The 25842-nt window shown below is 38.9% G+C and overlaps 1 protein-coding gene across 1 annotated transcript in view; it reads left to right on the top strand.

Annotated features, from left to right (window-relative positions):
• DZIP3 (DAZ interacting zinc finger protein 3) overlaps positions 1-25842 on the top strand; it is a 135199-nt gene that overhangs the window by 77071 nt on the left and 32286 nt on the right. The window contains exons 19-26 of the mRNA XM_028153242.2: positions 2469-2616; positions 5581-5676; positions 5828-5955; positions 13800-13868; positions 18297-18393; positions 19719-19822; positions 23177-23264; positions 25125-25226. Coding sequence (XP_028009043.2) covers positions 2469-2616; positions 5581-5676; positions 5828-5955; positions 13800-13868; positions 18297-18393; positions 19719-19822; positions 23177-23264; positions 25125-25226 — 832 coding nt within the window. The remainder of the gene's footprint in view (positions 1-2468; positions 2617-5580; positions 5677-5827; positions 5956-13799; positions 13869-18296; positions 18394-19718; positions 19823-23176; positions 23265-25124; positions 25227-25842) is intronic.

The raw sequence follows: 25842 nt of genomic DNA, 5'->3' as shown, positions 1-25842 counted from the left end.
AAGAGAAGAAAGAACAGTTCGTTAATAAGTTGTCACCATTTACATAAAGTGAAAAAAATTAACTTATCATTTACTTGGGTAGAATAGAATCTTTTGCCATTTTTCTATAAGGCTACTCAGGAGTCATCAATTGCTAACAGCTTCACTTGAGGACTAATTTGGGTCCAGCATAAAATCTTTTAAAATATAGTCTAGATTTGCTAACCACAACCCAAGACTTAACTTTACTAAATAAGACTTACTTGCTAAATAAAACTTAACTTTAAAGGACAGATATTGTTTGTCCCAATGATTTCTTTAACGAGAGTTTGTTTTTATTTGTTTTAATTTAGTTTGTTTAATTAACCTGAGGTTTGGTGTGTGTGTTTTAAATCTTGGTTATTAACAGTGAATTTTGAGTCTTTATTAGAAACCTTTTAGTATCTAAAGATTACTGTGAGCTATATTGTACGGCCATTAGACTGATGACAGTGTAGTAGAGGAAGGAAGTAGGAGAGATAGTACAATGAAGAGATCATTATACTCTCCAAAATGTTTCTTAACTGAAATTGGGACCTTTGCAAAACTCATTGTGAGAACATGTTATCTTTAAAATGGTACACAAGAACATACATATTTTGTCAACTTTCAAGCCATCAGTTGTAGTTGATATTTTCTCATTGTTAATTGATAGGATCCACTTAATAACTAAATAGTTCATCATCCAAGGTTGATTTTCACTTTCTCTATCAACAATAGAGAAAGCCCTTACAGCAATGATTTTCAACTGGTGTGCTGTAAGACTTTTAAAAATATGCAATATTTGACTATTTAGTCAGGAGCACTGACCTCTTTTCCCTTAGACTGTGATATTAAAAAATAACAACCAACACAACAGGAACCATTGGTGTGAATGAATCAATATTATACCAAGTTTTTTTTTGTCAGATTGGCAAAAAATATATTTTTGGTGTGCTGCAGATTTTAGTAATTTTTATGTGTGCTATGACATGAAAAAGGCTGAAATTGCTACCATAGAATAATAGTTTTGTTCCTTTAATTTTTAGGCTGTGTACAAATGTCATGAAAATAACTTACTAAAGAATATAATAATATCATCAGTCATTTTGCTTATTTTGCCTATAGTGTAACCCAAACCTGTATGATCATCAAATCACTCAGGGAGCTTTTTATTATTTTTTTAAATAAAAATGTTCAAATACATAGAAAAGTAAATAATATTCTACATTAGTACATCTCCCTATCTTCTCAATTTAACAATTATTACTATTTTCCACATTTGTTTCATTCTTGCCTTAACATTTTGTTCTTTGTTGATGGGTTTTCAATCCCTAAGTTTATGTAATTTTACCTCTGCATGTTTCAGTTTGCATCTCTTAGTAATATGAACATTTTCCTATATTTTCACAATACTATTCATCATACTTTAAAAATTTAGGAATAATCTTCTGGACTTTTCAAAATACAAATGTGTATATATTTTTACAGGTTTGGGGGTACCTGAAAAAATGTAAATTTAAAATTTTTTTTTCAGGTAATTTAGAAAATCAGTTTTGTTTGGAATCCATTGGTATATACAAGCAGTTGATTTCATTGAACTTTCCAAAATGTTTGAATCATTCTGGAATACTTCAGTGATACCTAATGAGTGTTTTATAGTGTCTTACAAGTTATTCTACAAGCATTAGATTTCAATTTTCTTAGGTTTCAGTGGCCTAAAAGAAATAATAATGCATCCGAGAGTTACTTTTTTTTTTATTCACTGATAAAAGCAAGTCATTTATATCATGGTAAAAGTACTATTTCTTAAGTATTTTTTTTTTTTTTTTACCATTCAGTGAGATTAGAAAGGAAATTTATAGCTACTAAACAGTAGCCAACTGAAAGGGTAGTAATACGCATTTACCTTTTAGACATACGTATAATAATGGTTTAATTGCCATTGTACGTGTAAAATTTTTATGTTTTCTCGCAGTGGTTCCTAGTGACTGAAATTCGTGTTATCACTACAGTTTTTTAAGGTGCTGTCGTAAAAGAAACATGCATTTAAAAATCTACTTTATGTTGCTATTTGCAGCCTTCTATTTAAATGTATACTGAGCCTACGTGCTGAAGTTGATTAAACCAAACTACCTGTCAAGAATTTTGTCAGAAAATATTATTGTAGATGTGGAAATGCTTGTCAATATTTTCCAAAGTAATTGATGTTAATAGTTACAATTTAGAAAACGAACTTCATGATCTCATAGTTCTTGAAAACACTGAGATGAGTGCTATTTCAAATAAGCTAAAATTCATTGTGATTTTCCAAGAAAACACAGTCTGAGCACTGTCTAAAATTTAGACCATAAACCCTTCTGATGCTGAGCATCTCATGAGACCAGTGCAATATTAATTTAGAAAACAATGGTTTAGATGAAAAATTCTTACAATTCTAAAAGATCACTTTGATTTTATCACTATTGTAGCCAAAATATGGTAGGAAAGGAAAAGTATTTGAAGAAAGAGCAAGCAAATCTACACCCAGTAGATATAAGTGATATTCAAGAAGATTCCACAACTGAAGAAAAGTTCTGTAGCCTGGATGAATTGCATATTCTGAACATGATAGAGCAGGTAAGCCTAATTGGAGAGAGGAGTGCTCTGCCTTCCTTCTTCCAGAAATAATTGTAAACTTTGTTTGCCCCATGACTCTTTGAACAGCATGTTAGCCTAGTGGTTTATTCTTGTGTTTGTGAGGAGAAAAACAAAACACAACACAAAACAAAACAGGAAGGGAGGGAGAGAGGGATGAGAAAGGAAAAATGTTTAGGAGCTAGAAACTTTTCATTTTACCCCTCAAGCCATTTCTTGGTTTTAATTATTGTCAGAGTTGATTACAACTCTATTTCTTGAAAAGGGGTTTCAGCTACCTCAGAAGAAGGGGTGAAACTGGCATAATCCCATTAGATTATTTTCATGAGAAAAATAGTTTTGCAAAACAAAGCTACTTTCATTGTTTTTTAGTTAAATCTGGTTGTTACCATGATATATCAGTGTATAACAATCTTTTCTTTGGTTCCTTTCCTGGTAGTAATCATTGCTGGGGATAAGATACCTATATGTGAAAATGCATATGAATATGATTTAAGTACTTTACACAGCACTTAATCAGACAAAGCGTATGAAAGGTTTTTTTAAAGAAACGCCTTGATTTTTTTACCCATGAGAATTCTGTACTGAGATCATTTTATGATAACCTGATCCATGGTTTAAATATAATGATATATAGTATGTTGACAATATTGATTGTCTAAGGGTACAGTTAGTACAAATGATTCCCTGGCTGATAGTAAAATCCTTTATAATAGAAACCCCATAAAAACCCCAATATGCAAATCGACCAAATGGTGGAACTAACAGTCGCTATGATGCGCACTGACCACCAGGGGGCAGGCGCTCATGGCAGGAGATTCCCGCCCCCACCCCCGGTGGTCAGTGCGCTCCCACAAGGGGAGCTCCGCTCAGCCAGAAGCCATGCTCACAGCTGGTGATGCAGCAGCGGAGAAGGAAGCCTCTCCCGCCTCTGCTGCAGGCAGGTGGTAAGGAGTGAGGGGTCCCAGACTGCAAGAGGCATGTCTGACTGCCGGCTTAGGCCTGATCCCTGGCAGGCGGACATCCTCCGAGGGGTCCTAGACTGCGAGAGGGCGCAGGCCGGGCTGAGGGACCTCCCCCCGCCCCCCAGAGTGCAAGAATTTTGTGCACCGGGCCTCTGGTGTTCATATAACTATCATACCTTTTTTCTCCTTTCCAATTATAATATTATATGATGTATATATATATATATATATATATATATATATATCCTACCTAATAAAAGAGAAATATGCAAATTAACCATCACTCTGTCACAAAGATGGCAGCACCCATAGCCACAAGATGGCGGCGCCCAGTCCCCTTAGCCCCACCGCTGGAGTGTCTGGGCCTGTCGGCCCAGCCAGGGGTTGTGGGGACCAAGCGGCAAGGCTCGATCCACTGCCGGAGGGGGTGGATCCAGCCTCACCACTCCTCCACTGCTGGAGTGTCCAGGCCTGTCACCTACAGAGCCTGGACAGCAGGGCATGGGGGCTTTCTTAGCGTGGCAGTGGCAGGGAAGCCCCCACACATGGCAGACAGAGGCCAGACAGCAGGGCTTGGGGGATTCTTTAGCGTGGCAGTGGTGGGAATGCCCACAGGCCCGGCAGACAGAGCCTGGACAGCAAGACTTGGGGGCTTCCTTAGTGTGGCAGTTGCGAGGAAGCCCCCAGGCCTGGCAGGCAGAGAGCGGACAGCAGGGCATGAGGGCTTCCTTTGTGTGGCGGCAAAGCCCCAGGCCTGGCAGACAGAGCCCAGGCAGCAGGGCATGGGGGCTTCATTCGCACATGGCGGCTAAGCCCCCAGGCCCAGAAGACAGAGAGCAGACAGCAAGGCATGGGGGCTTCTCAAAGACTGCGGCGAAGCCCCCAAGCCCTGCATAGAGCAGGAAACCACAGGAGTGGGCCTAAGCCAGAGTGGGCCTAAGCCATCAGTAGGACATCCCCTGACAGCTCCTGGATTGGAGAGGGTGCAGGTTGGACTGAGGGACCCCTGTGCACAAATTTTGTGCACCGGGCCTCTAATATATATTATTGATATTTTACAGAGAGGAAGGGAGAGGGATAGAGTTAGAAACATCGATGAGATAGAAACATCGATCATCTGCCTCCTTCACACCTACCACTGGGGATGTGCCTGCAACCAAGGTACATGCCCTTGACTGGAATCGAACCTGGGACCTTTCAGTCCGCAGGTTGACGCTCTATCCACTGAGCCAAACCGATTAGGGCATGATGTGTATATTTTAAGTGAAATGAAATATTCTAAGTTTTGTATATCACACTATAATTTAAATGTGGGGCCTTTGGTTTTCATCTAATAGCCTTGAAAATTATGAGAACTTGCAAATAGAAAAAATGTCATACACCTTTTGAAAATAAATTCATGCTTTTACTCAAAATACATTTAGCATCTGCTTTATCTCGAGTTATACTATGATATGGGCCTGTGATTAGAGTGTTTGTAATATAGTGAAGAATTTGAACATTAAACTAAGGTATGTCATGTAATACTATTAAGTGCTTGGGTAATTAAGGTGCCTCTACTACCTATCTGTGTGACCTTGAGCAGGTTACTCTATTTTATAATCTTCAAAATGGAAGTATTTATTGCTTACCTCATAAAGTATTTTGTGTGGGGTTTTTTATTTTTTTTATTTTTTGGGGGGGTGGATAATAAAAGCATTAACTGTGCCCCCCAAAAATACAAGCCTAAAATGTGGTAAGCATGCCAGGTAATTTTATCAAATTGTAGCATCAGTAAATAAGTTACTGGTATTATTTAGTGAATGCTGTAATGAGGGAGAGATTGGGTTTATCTAAACTAATCAGAAGGGATATTTGCATTGATACCTATAAAGCATGAATAGGTAATAGATGAAAACTTTAAATCCCCTTTAAATAACTAAAATATTAATGCTTTTTTAAAAGAGGAAAATAAAGCATGCATATTCCATTTGCTTAATAGGGTTCAACCAGTAATTTACCTGCAGAATATGGAGAAATTGATAAGGAAAAGCTTGCTCGACAACTGCAGCTTTATAAATTGCGCTATCAGTGTGAAGTAAGTACTCTTGCCATTAGATCTGAGGCAAGTCACAGGTAATTCAAATGTTAACTAAATGATGTCTTCTTTTCTAAAAAACCCAATTTTTTTCTTTCAATGTCTGGTGACTTGAGCAGAATTAACTGAAATTTTATTTTTCTTTGAGCAGGGCTTTGAGAAACAGTTGAAAAGATTGACATTGCGGTGGCAAGAAAACCAACTACAGGTTAAGAAGAGAGATAAAATCATCGCATCTCTTAATCAACAAGTGGCTTTTGGAATCAATAAGATTTCCAAGTAAGTATACATCCTTTTAAAACAAAATTCTGGGTTTGCTCCATAGTGAACACTATCTTGAAAAGATAATCCATAGGTGCCCACTAGGTGGCATTGTGACTGCATATTAGGAACTGCCAACCATCGGACTGCACTTGCTCAAAAACCATTTCTATTTTTGCCTTGCCAGCTAAATGGAGCAACTGCTCACTTTATATATCAAGCTTTTCATGTATTAGATGAACAAGTGTGAAGATACTAGAATTTCATGAGGAAGATAATTAACTTTCAAATCATGATTCTAGTTTCTTGGCCTTTTCTTTATAGCAGGAGTCCTCAAACTTTTTAAACAGGGGGCCAATTCACTGTTCCTCAGACCAGTGAAGGAACCAGTTGGAGGGCTGGACTATGAACAAATTCCTATGCACACTGCACATATCTTATTTTTAAGTAAAAAAACGAAACGGCAAAAACACCCGCATGTGGCCCGCGGGCCGTAGTTTGAGGACGCCTGCTTCATGTGATAAATATATTCCTCAAAGACATCATGGAATCAGTCGTATTTTTTTTTATGTTGGTCCCTCAGAGTGTTTGTGTTCCAAGACCAAGAGAGCTGGAGACTCTTCTAAACTGCATCAATTTCATTTCTCTCATAACTTTAAGGATTACATGCCTAAGACTAAAAACTTTGATGTAATAGGAAAAAACAAGTGTCTTGCTTTATTTTTTTCTAATAATCACTGCCTCCGATGATTATTAGTTGAAAGAATAATATAATTTGTAACAAATTATTTTAATGAGCAGTAGTACCACAAGATAAAGTCATCTAAGAAGTCTCATTTATTTTTAAATACATTTTTATTGATTTCAGAGAAGAAGGGAGAGGGAGAGAGAGAAACACCATTGATGAGAGAGAATCATGGAGTAGCTGCTTTCTGCATGTCCCACACCAGAGATCAACCTGGGCATATGCTCTGACCGGAAATCAAACTGTGACCTCCTGGTTCATGTGTCGACGCTCAATGACTGAGTCATGCTGGCCAGTCCAGGAAATCTAATTTGAAATCCTTTGCAGTTCCTAGACTGCTAATAAGGAGAATAGGTAATTTCTAGGAAATAATCTTATAGTGAGGAGTCCAAAATACTAATTGTAAAATTAGAGAAATACTTGGCAGAAATTTAGGTTTTAAATTTTTCCCTATATATCATATCATCCATCCTGAAGATGTTTTTAAGAACTTATTGTCGTAGCTCTGGCAACTTAATATCAGTTGAAAATACTTTCAGGCCTGTTCCTACAGGACTTAGAGATATCCTTCAAGTTCACAAGGAGGTGAGTAAACTAAGATAGCATGGGCAAACTAAGCACTGCAGTCACTTAAGAAGGATTCAAAACTTTGTCTTTTAGCCTGAAAGATAATGACCAATCCAGAAATGTGTTACATAATACCAGAGATCAGCAATGTCATGCCATGCTTGCAGATGAATTTCCTCTCTCCTTCCTAATTTGAGGATATCCCTTCTCAACTCTGATAACTGACCCAGGCACCCTTATATGCTCGAAACTGCAGACAGATCACTTTAGGGGATACATATATCTTCACTCAATAAGCATTCAGTGTTAAACATTCTCCAAACATTTAAGTACTAACTGTGAGAAGAATTATGTAAGACATATGTAGAGGATACCAAGACGTGTTAGACATTAACTGTTAGCTAATAGACAGTATAGATCACATAGGGCCGTGGTCGACAAACTGCGGCTCGCGAGCCACATGCGTCTCTTTGGCCCCTTGAGTGTGGCTCTTCCACAAAATACCATGGCCTGGGCGAGTCTATTTTGAGGAAGTGGCGTTAGAAGAAGTTTAAGTTTAAAAAATTTGGCTCTCAAAAGAAATTTCAATCGTTGTACTGTTACTGTTGATATTTGGCTCTGTTGACTAATGAGTTTGCTGGCTACTGACATAAGGGGATTAAAATTCCATATAACAGAGGGACTTCCAGTTTCACCATAGTAGCTCCATTACTTATAAGTCCTCCATCTTACAATTAAAACACCCTGGACCTAAAAGAACAAACAAACAGAAAGACTCTGAGAAGTAAAGAAAGCAGACAGTTTGGAGACCTTGGACTTGAGGAATAATACAGCAGTGATTTTCCTTATTGCCTCCCATATATCCTAGGCAAGGTGCTGCAGAAACTTCCAACTGCCAGTAGGCATAGGGTGAAAAATTCCAAGGAAAATCTGTTCCCTCTAGCCAAAGGAATAGGAAAAGGAAAATATAACAACTGAAAACCTTCTTGGCACTACACACCTACTCCAGTCAACCAGCAGCCCCACATCATTCTTTGGAAACAGATAGTATGCTCTGACAAAAGCAGATGGCAGGAATCGGATTCCTCTGCTGGGGTAGCAGTACTGATCAGGTAGTTGATCTTGCATTCTCCACCAGGAGGGAGCAGGTAGTGCTCATTTCCTTTCTCAGGATAGCATCAATGTCGTCCAGCTGTGAGCTGAGCATCTACCTCTACCTAGCATCTGTGGACTTAACAAACTAATTTGAGGTGGGACTAGTCAATGGTAGGTTTTATCCCTACTTTCCCTATGGGGAGTTAAGTCTCCACCACTGGTGTTAGTCTCCACCCCTCCTTTAGACCCCTTTCCCCAGTTGGTGCTAGAGCTCCTGCCTCTCTCCATCAAAGCAATGTGAATCGACCCTTCTACACTTCACTTGAAATAGGAAAAGATCAATAGCAGTAGGCCATGAGTGCATATTATAATACCTAGTGCAACAACTAAGAAAGTTACATAGAGATGGAATCCTTAAAAAATGTTCACATAACCCATAAGAAGGTAAGAAAACAGAAACAGGAAACAAACAGAAAACCAATAATAAAATGGCAGACCTAATCACTAACATATCAATAATTACCTTAAATGTACTAGTAAATGGTCTAAATACACCAATTTAAAGATAGATACTGGCAGAGTGGTTTTTAAAAATATAACAAAAAATGTAATACAATAATACACTATTTACAAGAAACTTCAGTTTCAACATAGGTGGATTGAAAGTATAAAGACATAAAAGATGCATTATGTAAATAATCAAAAAAAGCAGGAGTGTCTATATTAATATACTAGAGGCCCAGCGCACGAAATCGTGTGCAAGTAGGCCCCTATGCCTAGCCTGCAATCAGGGCCATGTCCAACGCCCCATGATGCCCTGCATTGCCCCATGATGCTAGCTGCTGCCGCTGACCTGCAACGCTCCACAACACTTGCTCACCTCTGCCACCCCACGATGCTCTACAAGCTTCCCTCTCTGTGATGCTTGCCTCTGCCACCCTACAGTGTTCCATGGAGCTCCCCGCTGGAGCTCCCCGCCCCGCGAAGCTCACCTCTGCCACCCCATGATGCTCCGCGAAGCTCCCACATCACTCCGTGACGCTCCATAATGCTCCTTGCCACTGCCCCACATCACTCTGTGATGCTCCCCGCCCTTTGATGCTCTGCAATGCTCCTCAATGCTCCTGCCCCACGAAGTTCTGCAACGCTCCCACCCCGCAATGCTTGCCCCCGCCGTCCTGCAATGCTCTCTGCTGGATGCTCACCATTCACCATCCACTGCCGCTCTACAGTCCCCAGTCCTGCCCCACCCCCCCCCCCAGGGGAAGGGACTGAGAGGTGGTCAATGTACCTCATAGCGACTGGCCAATGGTTGTTATGGTCATGATGCTGTTATGGTTGCTGGCCTTTATTATATAGGATGATAAAATGGGCATCAGAGCAAAGTAAACTACTGGAGACAAAAATGCCAATGCCAATCCTACAGTAAATGTTTGATAAATATTTATCAAATTGCTGATGATAAAAAGATCAATTACTGATGATAAAACATTACTGATGATAAAAAGATCAATTCACCAGGAAGGCACCAAAACGAAGTTGTATGTACCAAAAATAGAGCCTTAAAATATATGAAGCAAAGCCTGGTAGAACTGAAAGAAATAGAAAAATGTACAATTTTAGTTGGTGACTTCAACACCCTACTCATCAATTTAAAGAACTACTAGACAGAAAATCAACAAGGATATAAACCACCTCTACCATACCATCAACTAACAGGATCTGATCAGTATTTATAGGACAATTAACCAGATACAGCAGAATCCTTATGCTTTCCAGTGTCCACAGGAAATACACTGAAATAGATGATATCCTGTACCCTAAAACAAACCCCAGTAAATTTTAAACAATTGAAATTATGCAAAGCATACACTCAGATCACATGGTCTCAAACTAGAAAACAATAATGCTAAGATAACAGGAAAATTTCCAAACACTTGCAAACTACATAACACATACTTAATTATTCCAAGGGAAATAAAATACATTGAACTGAATTAACATGAAAATACAATATGTCAAAATCTCTGGGACACAGCCAAAGCAGTTCTGAGAAAATATCTCAAATGAATAATATAAGCTCCTACCTCAAGAACAAAAAAAAGATAAAAGTAACCCAAAATAAGCAGTGGGAAAGAATACAGATTAGAAACAAACAAAAACAAAAAACTAGAGAAAAATCCATGAAACAAAGCTGTTTCTTTGAAAAGATCAATAAAATTGGCAAACTGACCAAAAGGGAAGACACAAACAGCACCATCAGGAACGAAGTAGCAATAACTCTACATATACTATAGACATCAGAGAACGTTGCTGAGTGAAAAATCCCAAACCCCAAAGCTTATATACTATATGATTCCATTTCTATTACATTTTTTAAATGACAAAATTTCAAAAATGATAAAAATGAAAAGCAGATTAGTGGTTTCAAGACTATAAGGAGGAGATGGGAGTGGAAGGGAAGTGGATATGGCTGTAAAGGTAAAATGAGGAATCCTTGTGGTGACAAAATTCAGTATCTTGAACTGGATCACTGTCAGCATCCTAGTTATTGTACTGCCATTTTGCAGGATATCATTGCAGGGAAGATGGGTAAATGGTACCTGGGTTCTGACTGTATCATTTTTTACACCTGAAAGTAGATCTATGATTATCTCAAAGAGTTTAAATTTTTAAAAAGCACATAACTGTCAAATGGAGCTATATTTTTTAGGGATTTTGTTGTGATAAGAAAGAACTTCATTGAAGACATAATATTGAACCTAGGCGAGGTAAGATGAGATGGGAGAAAAGACAGGGCATCTAGGCACAAAAAAAAAGTATGAGCACTGGGTTCTCATATAAACTTTTGAGCCTATTTTTGTTTAACTTTGATCATATCCCAAGAGTATGTGATAAAAATATAAATAATCTTTAATTGTAGAATGTTGATTTCTTCCCTCTTAGGATGTGGTGTTTAGTAGGAAGCAAAAAATAAACTTTTTTTTCTTTGGCCTAAATCAATGCCAATCCTACAGTAAATGTTTGATAAATATTTATTGATGATAATTGCAATTTTAACAAAGTTTTACAGAAAAGTGACACTTTGTACAAATTACAATAAGCACTTAATAAGTGTTAAGAAACTACTGTCAGTAGTCCATATAATAAACTTAATAGCCAGCCAGAATAAGCTTGAGAACTTGAGATCTTTTAGAAAAGAAAATCTAATTCTACCCTGTCATGTAATTCATGAGAAAAATAGGACTGAGAAGTTATAACTGCCTGAACATATATAGCTGGTTCATATCCAAGCTGTATGATAAGAACTATGCATACCTTACCCTCTTATTTACAAATCCAGGTTTTCTGTATTCCCTAGCAGCTCTGTCAACTCTTACCACCCACTGTAAACTGGAACTGGGTAAAATATTGAAATTACGGATGTATCAAAGGAAAGGAAGATGCCAGTTTTAGAAATCTTACTACTTTCCAACTCTCTCTATTCTCCTGTATATTACAATAACAAAGCTTCTATTTCTTATTATTTACTTCAGAACATGACCTCTTGTATAAAAAGAGATCTGGTTTCTTTAATTACATTTTCTGTCCGATAGAACATCCTACCTAATAAAAGAGTAATATGCAAATTGACCACACCTTCGCTACGCCCAAGCCACACCCACCAACCAATCAGGGTGGGTATGCAAATTAACCCAACCAAGATGGTGGTTAATTTGCATATCAAAACAGCATTGGAAGAAGCCAAGTGCTGCAGAAGGGAGCAAAGCTGCAGAGAAGCAAGTAGGCAGGGCGGGGAGAAGAGAGGAAAGCAGGTGGGGCAGGGGAGAAGGGAGGAAAGCAGGTTGGGTGGGGAGAAAGGAGGAAAGCAGGTGGGGCCAGGGGAGAAGAAAGAAAAGCAGGTGGAGCGGAGAGAAGGGAGGAAAGCAGGTGGGGTGGGGAAGAAGGAAGGGAAGCAGGCGGGCGGGGCGGAGGAGAGTGCAGCAGGAAGCCCTATTACAGGAATCTTCCTGCAATGGGCTACTAGTTGATTATAAGTCTCTATACAGCTTCTAAGAAGTTTCAAGTAAAGGTGAGCGGGTAGTCTCTGAAATCAAGTAGTGAGCATTCTAGCCAACATTTAAAGTCATTGTTTTAAGGCTTTACTATTCCAATAACTTATATTAACCAGTACTCCTTTGTATCTCAAATGTATCAGCATAGCCCTAACTGGTTTGGCTCAGTGGATAGAGCATTGGCCTGTGGACTGAAAGGTCCCTATTCGATTCCAGTCAAGGGCATGTACCTTGGTTGTGGGCACATCCCCTGTGGGAGGTGTGCAGGAGGCAGTTGATCGATGTTTCTCTCTCATCGATGTTTCTAACTCTATCCCTCTCCCTTTCTCTCTGTAAAAAAATCAATGAAATATATTTTTAAAATGTCTCAGCATATTAGAAACTTAAAAAGAAATATTTTTTTGCTATAAATCTCTTCATACTGAAGCAGATTAACAGGGCAATGGAAAAGCTTGGTTGTGAAGAGAAATACAGCAGTAGCACAAGGGAGGAACATAAAAAATAGGATGTGAATATATGTTAACCAAAAAGTATTCCTTTGCATTTTTCTTAATAGTTTCTTATATATGAATTTTAAGCTAATCACAGATTATGTTTTCTGACTTATACAAAATTTTTATCCAGACTTCCCATGATTAGGTTATATGAGTGATTCCTAGTTTTAATTCATAGTCCTTATTAAAATTCTTACTTAAATATAGCTTTATTACTTCTATATTAAAGGTCTGGTTTCTTTCAGACTGTAAGTCTTCAATAGTTTGCATTACTTGATATAATATCTCTTTAACCCTTTGCACTCGTTTGCTTTTTTCTCGATTCCTTTATTCTACTCGGGATTTAATTTTTTAAATACCCCAGATTTTACAAAGCGCAGCAGTAGAATAAAAAACTGGAGTTTCTTTTCATACAAACTTATTTATTTAATGTAAGAAAAGCCCAAATAAAGGAGGAGGGATGGAGGGAGGGAAGGGATGGGCTACCGATACTAACCGTGTTGACTCACACTCGACATCCAAGTGCAAAAGGTTAAGGAATTTAAAGTTCTCAATCCCACAACAGGCCTAGGATATCAGAAATTACCATCTCTGTTTTCTAGTGGGTAAACTGAAGTACAAAGAACTAAATAAATTTTTCCGAATCACTGAGCTGGGAATACAAAATAAAATAACTCTTGTATTTTCTAATTTATAGCTTAGTTAAAACTAAGGAGTTAGAACTTAGTTCTTGCTTTGTGAAGTCAGTAAATCAGACATCAGAAATAAGATAAATTTCAGGAGTGCTAGGTATCAGTTTAGTTATTTTCAGACTCAACAATTTGGCCCAAAATGGACATACTTAATCCCTCCTCATCTATAATGACAAATAATTTCTAACATTTTGTGACTTTTTTCTTTGCTTAGATTACAGCGTCAAAACCATGCCAAAGATAATGAGATCAAGAACCTTAAAGAGCAACTTTCCATGAAAAGGTACAAATAGCTATTGCTTTGATTTAGTGCACCCTTTCTGAAACTGTGATTTCACTCAGCATGTTCTGGCTAGGGCAGCCATATCATTTATCATCCAAACTGGGGCACTATGAGCCTAAAATTGAGCAGTATTCATAATTACACTGAGACAACAGGTATAAACTAGAAGTGTCCTAGATAAATTGGGAGGTTATGTTCACTTTAGCTCTGGCCCTAGAAAACTGCTGAGAATAAATCAGCTAAATTATTGTCTCACAACACACTATTGTCAGGGACTAGAACTTATTGAGTTCTCATATCTTTACCCTATTCAGTACAACTGGGTGTGACTGCTTTATGAAATTGACTTAACTTTTGTTCTCATTCATAGATTTGCCTGCAGGTATTTTTTAAAAATTTAACAAATCATTATTGTTCAGGTTATTACAATTGTTCCCCTTTTTTCCCCCCATGTCTCCCCTCCACCTGGTTCCCACCTCACCATCTGCCCTTACCTCTACCCCACTGTCCTCATCCATAAGTGTACAATTTTTGTCCAGTCTCTTCCCACACCTCCCATACCCCTTTCCCCCTGAGAATTTTCAGTCCACTCCCATTCTATGCCCCTGATTCTATCATATTCACCAGTTTATTCTGTTCATCAGATTTTTAATTCACTTGATTTTTAGATTCACTTGTTAATATATATGTATTTGTTGTTCATAATTGTTATCTTTACCTTTTTCTTCTTCTTCCTCTTCTTAGAGAATACCTTTCAGCATTTCATATAATACTGGTTTGGTGGTGATGAACTCCTTTAGCTTTTTCTTATCTGTGAAGCTCTTTATCTGACCTTCCATTCTGAATGATAACTTTGCTGGGTAGAGCAATCTTGGTTGTAGGTTCTTGCTATTCATCACTTTGAATATTTCTTGCCACTCCCATCTGGCCTGCATAGTTTCTGTTCAGAAATCAGCTGACAATCGTATGGGTGCTCCCTAGTAGGTAAGTAACTGCTTTTCTCTTGCTGTTTTTAATATTCTCTCTTTGTCTTTTGCTCTTGGCATTTTAATTATGATGTGTCTTGGTGTGGTCCTCTTTGGATTCCTTTTGTTTGGGGTTCTGTGCGCTTCCTGGACTTGTAAATCTATTTCTTTCACCAGGTGGGAAAGTTTTCGGTCATTATTTCTTCAAATAGGTTTTCAGTATCTTGCTCTCTCTCTTCTTCTGGCACCCCCATTATTCTGATGTTGGTACACTTGAAGTGGTCCTAGAGGCTTCTTACACTATCTTCAACTTTTTGGATTCTTTTTTTCTTTTTGCTTTCCCAGTTGAGTGTTTTTTTGCTTCTTTGTATTTCAAATCTTTGACTTGATTCTTGCGTTTCTCTATTCTGCTGTTGGGTCTCTGTATAATATTTTTTTTATTTCAGTCAGTGCATGTTTAATTTCTTGTTGGTCCTTTTTCATATCCTCAAGGATCTTGTTAAATTTATCATTTTTTTCTAGGAAATTTTTGAAAAACCTTATAACTGTGGTTTTGAATTCTATATCCAGTTGTCTGTTCTCCTCCATTTCTTTCATTTGTGGTCTGTTTCTTTGACTCTGCATTTTCCCTGCTTTCCTGAGTTGGTAGGGTAGCTTTGTGTCCTTGGTTTCCTATATGGCCTGGTGGGTCAGCCTCCCCATTTACCTGCGGTGGACACTCTTGGTGCTCCCCTTGGTGGACACTCTTGGTGGACTGTGTGTCCAGCCTTGTTGTAGTTAAGTCTTGATTGTTGTTGGTATCACTGGGAGGAATTGACCTCCAGGCCAATCGGCTGTGAGTATCAGCTGTGTCTACACCAGGATACCTTCTGTATTGGAGACAGCGTATAGGACCAGACTTGCAAAATTGCAAAAGCCTCTGCGCTCAGCTTGGGTGGAGTGGAGTCTCAAGGCTGAGCAGACAGTCTTGGCTTCCTGTCAGCCCTGCCCTTGCGCGCGCAACTCCAGACCTCTGCCTTTCACTGATCCCCTGAGTTTCCGCCTGATAGACCAGATTCCCCCTGTAAGAGCGTGGGTCTGCCAGGGGCTCGCCCAGAACTGGGTTTCAGTGCAGTCGGAACTGGGATTCAGTGAAGTTAGGAGCTTCCAACTCCTTCTGGTATGGAAAGCCTGCGGCAACCTCCACAGTCAGACCTTCTGCGTGCACTCATGCGCGCTCTTGAGCTTCCAGACCCCTGCCCGCTGCGGCTCCCCCGAATCTCCAAGTCTCCGAATCTCCGTGTGCCTTTCTCTGCAGTTGCTATTACTGGGATAAAAAGGCTTGTATAAAGAAACTTTAAGCCAAATTTATTAATTATGATAATACCTGACATTTATTCAGTACTTATTATGTGCCAAACACAAAGTGCTTTATGTATATTATCTGAATTAATTTTCACCCGTATGAGCCTGGGTCCATGGGATTTCGGCCGGAGCTGGTGTTCAGTGCAGTCAGAACTGGGGTTCAGTGCAGTTGGGGGCTTCCTTTCCCCTCCCGCCAACCAGGCACTTGGCCGCCCTTCCTCTATGCATGCATCTCTGTACCTCAGCGCTTTGCGGTTCCTCTGATCTGTGAGCTTTTCTCTTTCCTTCTAATTGTAGAATTTCCACTCAGCCAGCTTTCCTGTGGTTTTGGATGATGTCCATTCTGTCTTTTAGTTGTTTTGAAATTGTTGTGCAAGGGATTAGTTTAGGTGCTTATCTAGGCTGCCATCTTGGTTTCTCCTCCTCTGACCATTTTAAAAATTAAGTTGATTGTGTTTTTACTGTAGAGTTATAATTTTTATTTGTATGTTCTCGATACAAGACCCTTATCAGATATTTGCAAATATTTTCCTCCATTCTGTTGGTTGTCTTTTCACTTTTTTTTTTGTTTTGTTAATCCTCACTCAAGAATATTTTTCCACTGATTTTTAGAGAGTGGAAAGGAGGGAGAGAGACAGAGAGAGAAAGAGAAATCTCGAGTGAGAGAGGCACATTGATTGTTGCCTCCCGCATGCATCCCTACTGGGCCTGGAGATCAAACCTGCAACCAAGGTATATACCCTTGATTAGAATTGAACCCGAGACCCTTCAGTTTGCAGGCCAATGCTCTATCCACTGAGCCAAATTGGCTAGGGCTCTTTTCACTTTCTTGATGATGGCCTTTGAAGTACAAAAGTTTTTAATTTAATGAAGTCCAATTTATCTATATTTTGTCTTATTGTCGGCAAATTTTCTATAATATTCAATGGTATAATAATTCTCTTGGACATTTCATGATCCCCCCCCCCCCCCTCCGCCCACTTCAAAACACTTTCGCCTTAATGGTATTAATAATATATTTATTTATGAAGTGTTTGTCAGGTACTCAAGTATCCAGATGTTTCTAATAATAAAACATTGAGGATTGCTTTTCTGAACACTCCCTATTACCATGTTTTATTTCCAATTAATTATTTCCACTTAAGACATTGGTTTGTATTGCTCTAGAGTTCTGGAGATAAAGCTGAAATGAGATAAGAAAAAGAGAAACCTTACACGTAGCCATTTTCCATAATATCCTTGATAAATAATGTTGTATCATCTCCCTCTTAAACTGTAGGATTTGTTTTCATTCTGAGGCGTTGAATGTAATAATATTAAAATATTTTCATGCAGTGACCTAGCTTTATGACACAGATAATAAAAATGTCCACAGTTGCTATTACTGGGATAAAAAGGCTTGTATAAAGAAACTTTAAGCCAAATTTATTAATTATGATAATACCTGACATTTATTCAGTACTTATTATGTGCCAAACACAAAGTGCTTTGTGTATATTATCTGAATTAATTTTCACCATAGCTCTTTGAGGTAAGGAATATAATTTCCTCCACTTTTACATGTGAGAAAACTGAGGTACAAGAAAGGTCAGTAACTTTCCCAGGGTTTCACATTTAATAAACTGTGGAACTGACATTCATCCTCAGACAACTTAATTTGAGAGCCAAGTTTTAAATCATTACCTCTATATTGACAACTTTAAAACTTCTACTCTCTCGATACTAAAGGATAACAATAAGGCTTAAGTATTGTCTTCTCCTTTTTTTAATATATTTTTTTATTGATTTTTTTACAGAGAGGAAGGGAGAGAGATAGTTAGAAACATCGATGAGAGAGAAACATCCATCAGCTGCCTCCTGCACACCCCCTACTGGGGATGTGCACGCAACCAAGGTACATGCCCTTGACCGGAATCGAACCTGGGACCTTTCAGTCCGCAGGCTGATGCTCTATCCACTGAGCCAAACTGGTTTCGGCTCTTCTCCTGCTTTTCTATGCTGTATACTTTTCAAGAAATCATTAACTATTCATTGAGTGGCTTGTTATCTTCCTCTTGAATAAGATAGAAAAGTGTTCTTGCTGCAATGTTACTGACTCTTTAATGATCTTGTATTTCAGATCTCAGTGGGAAATGGAGAAGCTTAATATGGAAACCACAATTAAAACATACTTAAGCAAACTGAATGCAGAAACTAGTAGAGCTTTAACAGCTGAGGTGAGAGAGAGAGGGAGGGAGGGTTGGGGAAGCAAGTTTACTTGTGTCCTAATATACTAAGGAATGTGGTGGGGTTTTTTTAAAAAACTGTTTTGTAAATAAAGAGAAATAAGGCATTTTAGAACCAGCTTGAAAAAATCAGCTCCAACCTTTGTGGGTTTTTTTTGACTCATTGGCATTTTGTATGTGATTACTACAGTGTTATGATCTTATGTTGTTTTCTCAAATGACTCCAAGAAATTGGTTTGCTTCAATATATATAGCAAATACAGCCATCATGGGAAAATTTCCATGAAGCCAGGTCACCAAGCCAAATTTTGAAGAATAATATTTCACTCCTGCCATAATCTCCCTTCTTTGCTTCTTACATAAATCTGCCAAATGCACATATACATCATACACTCCAATGTAAAAAAAACAGCTTACCTTCTGGACCCAGAAAGTTACCCAGTTTCTTCTAGGTTAGCTTAGAACCTCACAGATTCTATGTGTGTATATAATTTTTGTTTACAGATGACCAAACGTGATATACAGTAAGATTCATGTTTTGGAAAGTTCACTGACATTAAAATCATTACAGATCTCCCAAGCTCTATTCTTTAGCAGAGTTCTTAGAAATCCAGAGGTCAACAATTGAGGAGTGATATATGAACCAAAAATATTCTGAGGAGTTAAACTGTTGGAGTGCTAGCTTTAATGAAAAACAAAAAAACTCAGAATACCTTAAGTGCTCAAGTTTACATTTGTTTTTCACTGTTTTAAGTGAGGAAGTTTTTAATTCCATAATTTTAGAAACACTTAATGCTGTCCAAGAGAATAATAAGCTATTTTCAATATTGGTACAGAAGGGATTCTTGCTGTGGGATTAGACTAGATGACTTCTGAAGCCCATTGCACTGCATGGTCCTATAGAGTCTGATTATTTTCTTACCCCTTCATCAGTTAGAAAACAAACATCAGAGATTATTTTGAGTTTTCTTAACTCAATACCCAGGCTACATCTAGTATAACTTAAATTAGAATCTCTGGGACTGCCATCATTTTTTTTAAAGTTGGTTTAAAAACTTTTGAGATGGTTCCCGTGTATGTGCAGGTTTGAAAACTAATCTTCTAGAATGTTTACAAACCCAGTAATCATTGAATAAAAAAATTAGAATTGCAGAATTGATCAAAAAGCTTTTATAATGTATCATTGATGGTCAAGAAACTTGGGTACTGTTGGAAGAGATTGAAAAATTGCTTAAAATTTACATGAAATGATTGAGAAAAGAATGTGTTCATTTACAAGGACACCTTCAATTTCTTTTTCTCTCAAAAATCTGCAGGTGTATTTCTTACAGTGTCGTAGAGATTTTGGTTTGCTTCATCTAGAGCAGACTGAAAAGGAATGCCTCAGTCATCTTGCCAGGGTGACTCAGATGGCGGCAAGGTAACCTTTCCCTCTTCCTTAATTTATCTTGATCTCAGAGATACTTGCTCCAAGGTTGAACATAATTTGTGATGTATCCTATATAATAAAAGCCTGATATGCTAAGTGTTCGGTCATCCGTTCAACCAATCAAAGTGTAATGATCCTACCTAATAAAAGAGTAATATGCAAATTAACCAGCACTCCTCCACACCCACAAGCCATGCCCACCAGCCACACCCACCAGCCAATCAGAGCGAGTATGCAAATAAACCCAACCAAGATGGCTACAGCCTCAGAGAGCTGGAGGGAGGCTTGGGTTTCCCAGGCAATGGATGAAGCCAAGCTTTTCTTCTTCCCTTGCCAGCCTAAGCCTCCATTCAAGGCTATAAAGTTTCAATTATAGAAGGTAAACAAATCCAAACAGAAATGGCAGCAGCCACTGAGCTGGAAAGAGCAGGAGGCAAGGGTTGCACCGCCACCCCCCCCCCCCCCCCCCGGCAATGGAAGAAGCAAAGCTTTCCGCACACGCTGGCTGGCCCAGGCCTCCACTTAAGGCTACAAAGTTTCAATTATAGAAGGTACACAAACCCCAAGGAAAATGGCTGCCAGCCACGGAGCTAGCAGGAGGCTTGGCTCCGCTCCAGGCTACAAAGTTTCAATTGTAGAAGGTAAATAAATTCCAGATACCAGGGCCTCCGCTTGGGTTGCCAGAAGGCGTGGCTGGCCTGCAAACCACCACAGGCCCCTCGCTCAGGCCGCCCCATGCCCCAAGGGAACCCCAACCCTGATCCGGGATACCCTTCAGGGCAAACCAGCTGGCCCCCTCCCGTGCACCACCCCTCTATAAAAGAGTAATATGCAGATTGACCATGACTCCAACACACAATATAGCTGCCCCCATGTGGTCAAAGATCCTGCCCCATGTGGACAGAAGATGGCCACCACAAGATGGCCAGCAGGGTAGGTCAATTGGGAGGCACTAGGCCTGCAAGGGAGGGCAGTTGAGAGAGACCAGGCCTGCAAGGGAGGGCAGTTGAGAGGGACCAGGCCTGCAAGGGAGGGCAGTTGGAGGCTATCAACCCTGCAGGGGAGGGCAGTTAGGGGTGACCAGGCCGGCAGAGGAGGGAAGTTGGGGCCAAACAGGCTGGCAGGGGAACAGTTAGACATCAATCAGGCTGGCATGGGAGTGGTTCTTTGGTGATCAGGCTGGCAGGCAGAAGCAGTTAGGGGCAATCAGGAAGGCAGGCAGGCAAGCAGTTGGGAGCCAGCAGTTCTGGATTGTGAGAGGGATGTCTGACTGCCCTGGCAGTCTAAACGGGCAGTCAGACATCCCTCGAGGGGTCCCAGATTGGAGAGGGTGCAGGCTGGGCTGAGGGACCCCCCCCCCCCCCGTGCATGAATTTCGTGCACCGGGCCTCTAGTATGCTAATGATATGCTAAGGCTGCTTAACTGCTCACTATGATGTGCACTGACCACCAGGAGGCAGACGCTCCAACTGGTAGGTTAGCTTACTGCCGGGGTCTGGCCGATCGGGACTGAGTGAGACTGGTCAGACATGCCCTGAAGCCCTCCTGTGGTCCCTCCCTGGCTGGCCAACCTCCCTCGTTTCTCCCTGGCCCTAATTGTGCACCTGTGGGGTCCCTCGGACTGTCCTGCACCCTCTCGGGATGTCGGAGAGTCGGTTTCAGTCCGATCCCGCAGGCCAGGCTGAGGGATCCCACTAGTGCAGGAATTAGTGCACCGGGCTTCTCATTTTAGATAAATGACATTAGAATCTTTGGAATGAAGAAGCTCTTTTGTTTTTAAACCTCAAAGGTCACCTAGTCACTTGGATGCTTTTATTTTGTTGCTTCTGCTGAAGTACTGAGAAGCCTACTGAATGCAATAATAGCTTCTGACAGATTTTTTTCCCTTCCTCTGCAGTCAAATAGATCAAAAAATCTCAGTCAGACAACAATGAAGACCAGATATTTACAAACCAAGGTGGATTCTAAGTGGAAAATTTTTCTAATTGTTTTCTTTTCAAAGGCTTGATTTTTAAATACCTACAGAGTACTTTGGGGGAGGGGGAATCAGTAGTAACTTATCTAAAATCACACGTTAAAGGCAGTTTCCTGCTGTGCTTTATATGAGTGATTTTCAAATATTGGGCAGATTGAGATTCTCCTTAAATTTATAATTTTATGAGGTATAAATTCAAACTCAAGAGAATTAGAATCTTTGGAACCAAAGTATCATTATTATTATTATTTTTAATCCTCACCCGAGGAAATGTTTATTGATTTTAGAGAGGAAGAGTGGGGGAAAGAGAGAGAAACTTCGATTAATAGCCTTATGCGCCCTGACCAGGGATCAATCCCACAACCTTTTTGGTGCATGGGATGACGCTCCAACTAACTGAACCACCCGGCTGGGGCACATCATCATATTATTAAAGAATTATTTTAATGGTCATCACTATTTATTTCTAAGAATCAGAATCTCTGAGACTTAACAAGATTTCCAGGATATACTGATGTGCAGTCACGTCAGGAAAACACTGCTTTAAGTAATCAGTCTCTGCTTGCTAGTAGGAGAAAAATGCTCGGTAAATGATAATATTAGCAAGCCTCTGTGTATGATCCCAATAGTAGTTTGTTCTGTTCTTTTAAAGTTGTTGTACTGGGTGATACTGGGCTGGGGATGTTTTAACAGTCTCTTTAAATCTCTCTTCTGTAGAAAGCAGACCCTAAACACCGCCATGCTATTCCTACTTAAGTCATTTGGTGGATATGTTTGGCAGAGCTGCTGTGTTTGGGCAATTATGCACTGCATAGAAGCAACAATGTAATTTATCCTTGCACAAGAGATACTTCTTTCTCATTTGCCTGCCCATAGGAGTATTTTTTTTTTTTTTAATTTGCAAAAGAGCCTGGTAAGCCACCTATGGCCTTGTGATGTTAGGGTTCACGTGGAGACCGTTCAAAACCTGCTTCCAAGATGAGAGTATTCTCAACATCAGATGGTTAGGGCAATTTCCTTCTTTGGCTTTTACTGCCTTCCCACTTTGCAGAGGAATTCCTGTGCAAAGGTTTTATAATATGTCTAAAAATATTGCCACACTAGAAAACAAACAAACAAACAAGCACACCTTGCTTTGCTGAAGAAGAAGTTATATTTTCTCTTGGGGAAAAAGAACACATATGTCTCTAGTCCTTGTTTTTAATTTTAATACAAATTTGTGCCCATTTGAGGTAAGTGTTGGTAATAGAGATAACTTTGTTGTTTTACATTATTTACATATATGTTAGAGAACATAATGGAAATTTTTGGAAACCTAATTCTTATATAAAAAGGAAGAACTTCCTCTTGTGTCTCCTTGTCTACACCAGCAACCTAGAATCGCTTCAGTTAAAGGCTGCAGTAGACAGTTGGAATGCCATTGTGACAGATGTCAGGAACAAGATTGCATTCCTTAGGGTAAGTTGTAAAGTATATTTAGAGTAAGTTGACTGAAAGTTGTAGGTGGTATATATTAAAGAAAACATTTAACATTAAAAACAATTGCTAGAGAAATTTAAGGAAGAACATAGATTTCATTTCAGTTTCTAAAGTTTATGCCTTTTTGAGATTTGAGATCTATTGCTTCCACATAATTGATTGTAGCTAGCAACCAACTTAGTATAGTATATGATAAACTCAGTCTGCCTTACACCTAACTTTTCTAGAATTTCAAAGCTAACTCTGCTCCAATCAGAAATAAATGCCTAACTTGGTTTTAGTAATTGTGTGTTTACAGAATTAAAAGGAAGATCAATGCCCTGGCTGGTTTGGCTCAGTGGATAGAGCTTTGGCCTGCGGACTGAAAGGTCATGTGTTCGATTCCTGTCGGGGGCACATGCCCGGGTTGTGGGCTCAATCTGTGCAGGAGGCAGCTGATCAATGATTCTCATCATTGATGTTTCTCTCTCTCCCCTTTCCTCTCTGAAACCAATAAAAAATATATATTTTTAAAGAAAGATAAGCAGCCCTGACCGGTTTGGCTCAGTGGATGGAGCGTTGGCCTGCGGACTGAAGGGTCCCAGGCTCGATTCTGGTTAAGGGCATGTACATTGGTTGCGGGCACATCCCCAGTGGGAGGTGTGCAGAGGCAGCTGATCGATGTTTCTCTCTCATCGATGTTTCTAGCTCTCTATCCCTCTCCCTTCCTCTCTGTAAAAAATCAATAAAATATATTTTAAAAAAAAAAGAAAGATAAGCAGACTCATTAGTTTTCAATGTTAACTTTTTATATAATTATTCCAAATGCAAAATAATGAACTCTTAATTATTGGTTTAATATTATTAGGACTATGATAAAGGTAATGTAAAGAAATAATGGAATATTAATTTGGTTTTGGATATTTTTGTATTTATATCTTAAAGTTTATATATAATGTTGATTTTTTTGTGACTTCACAACACAAACAATGACATTCAATTGTGAAAAGCTGCCTCAAAGCATTAAGTACTTACCTAATTTTTTTGGTTGGTGGTCTTGACTGTTTTTTCCTGGATTCTTTAGTATTCAGTCTTTACTATGCTCAACATCTCTGTTGGGTTTATTCAAAGTTCTGGCCTCAAAAGAGGTGCTCCGTGTTCTGTATCCTTGTTTTCTTTCAAGCACATACCAGTATTATCTATGTGGAAATTTCTAAAAGACTTTCTTTTCCAGCTCTTGGGTTGTTTACAAAATAAAATGTAAAGCAAAACAGGGACAATGCCAATAAAATGTTAAAAACATGTTAAGCTTCAGGAATTAGTCTTTTGGCAAATCCAAGAGAATAAAACAAGGGTGATATGGAACTGGAGAAAGCTTGAGGTATAACTTGAGATAAACAAATATAAATATTTGATAAATATTCTCTAAAATTTTTCCTCTAAGCTTTAAAATGAACATTTGCAAGTAATCCAAGTCTTTGTTGCAGATACTTTCTCCCCATATTTATCAGCCAGTGTATTATTTATAAGTTCTCCAATCTTTAGACTCTATTCATTTTATATAAGTGGTTCCAAGTTTGGGGCTCAAAATTATGGAAACACTGAAGAATTATCTCAGGGATCTATGAATTATGTGTCTTTGTATCTTGTCAATCAACAACTTCTAAAAATACAACTGTTTACATTCAGGGATGCTGTTCTATAGAACTGTTTTTATGTCAAATTGTTTTTATATTATTTTTTACAGTAGATTGAGAATCACTTTTTTGCTGTATTATTCAAAACACATTAAGTATTTTTATATGCTATTTTTTTTGAAGTTGACTTTGCTTTAAAATAATGTTTCTCTTTTTCTATTAGACACAATACAATGAACAAATTAACCAGGTGAAGCAAGGATTTGCCTTGAGTACCTTGCCTCCAATCCAGCTTCCTCCACCACCACCCAGTCCTGATATACTGGTAAGAAATATGACACTTTGAAAAATTCCCATCTTCATCATGATAAAATGGTAAGGGCTATAAAACATTGACTATGTAGTTTGTTTATTGTGTGTTCAAAATGGATAGGCACATAATGTGCATATCATTTGTAATTATGTCCATTTTTGCTATATCATCTTCAGATGATAAAACTAGTTGGATGGCTCAACTGAGGTCACATCCCTATATTGTATCACTGGATATTGGTGGTGCATTTGATATCTAAAGAGATAGTATATTTTCATTCATCTTGTCACTCTCATCTACATCATGGGAGAAAACTGATGAATGCTCAGAATTTCCATTGCTTTCAAGTTACCCCTAGATGACTGAAACACTTCAACCTAATACCCTAGCAGGCTGACTTTACCCCTCCACTTCTACTTTGGACTTTCTTTCCCTTAAATTTTATCTTCTATTCTACCTTTAATAGCAAGGACATCTTCCATTTATGCCCCTTCCCTGCTTGTTGTAGGATCAGTGAGTCTTAATCAGATATACTAATATCTATACTATACTATGCATGTTATCCTTTGGGGAAACATAGTGCCTTAACCCAAGAAGCACATACAGCTTTCCAAAATACCTTTTAGAA

The sequence above is a fragment of the Eptesicus fuscus genome, chromosome 3 (assembly GCF_027574615.1).
Source record: "Eptesicus fuscus isolate TK198812 chromosome 3, DD_ASM_mEF_20220401, whole genome shotgun sequence".
NCBI lineage: Eukaryota > Metazoa > Chordata > Mammalia > Chiroptera > Vespertilionidae > Eptesicus > Eptesicus fuscus.
This window is presented reverse-complemented; position numbering and strand designations above follow the sequence as displayed.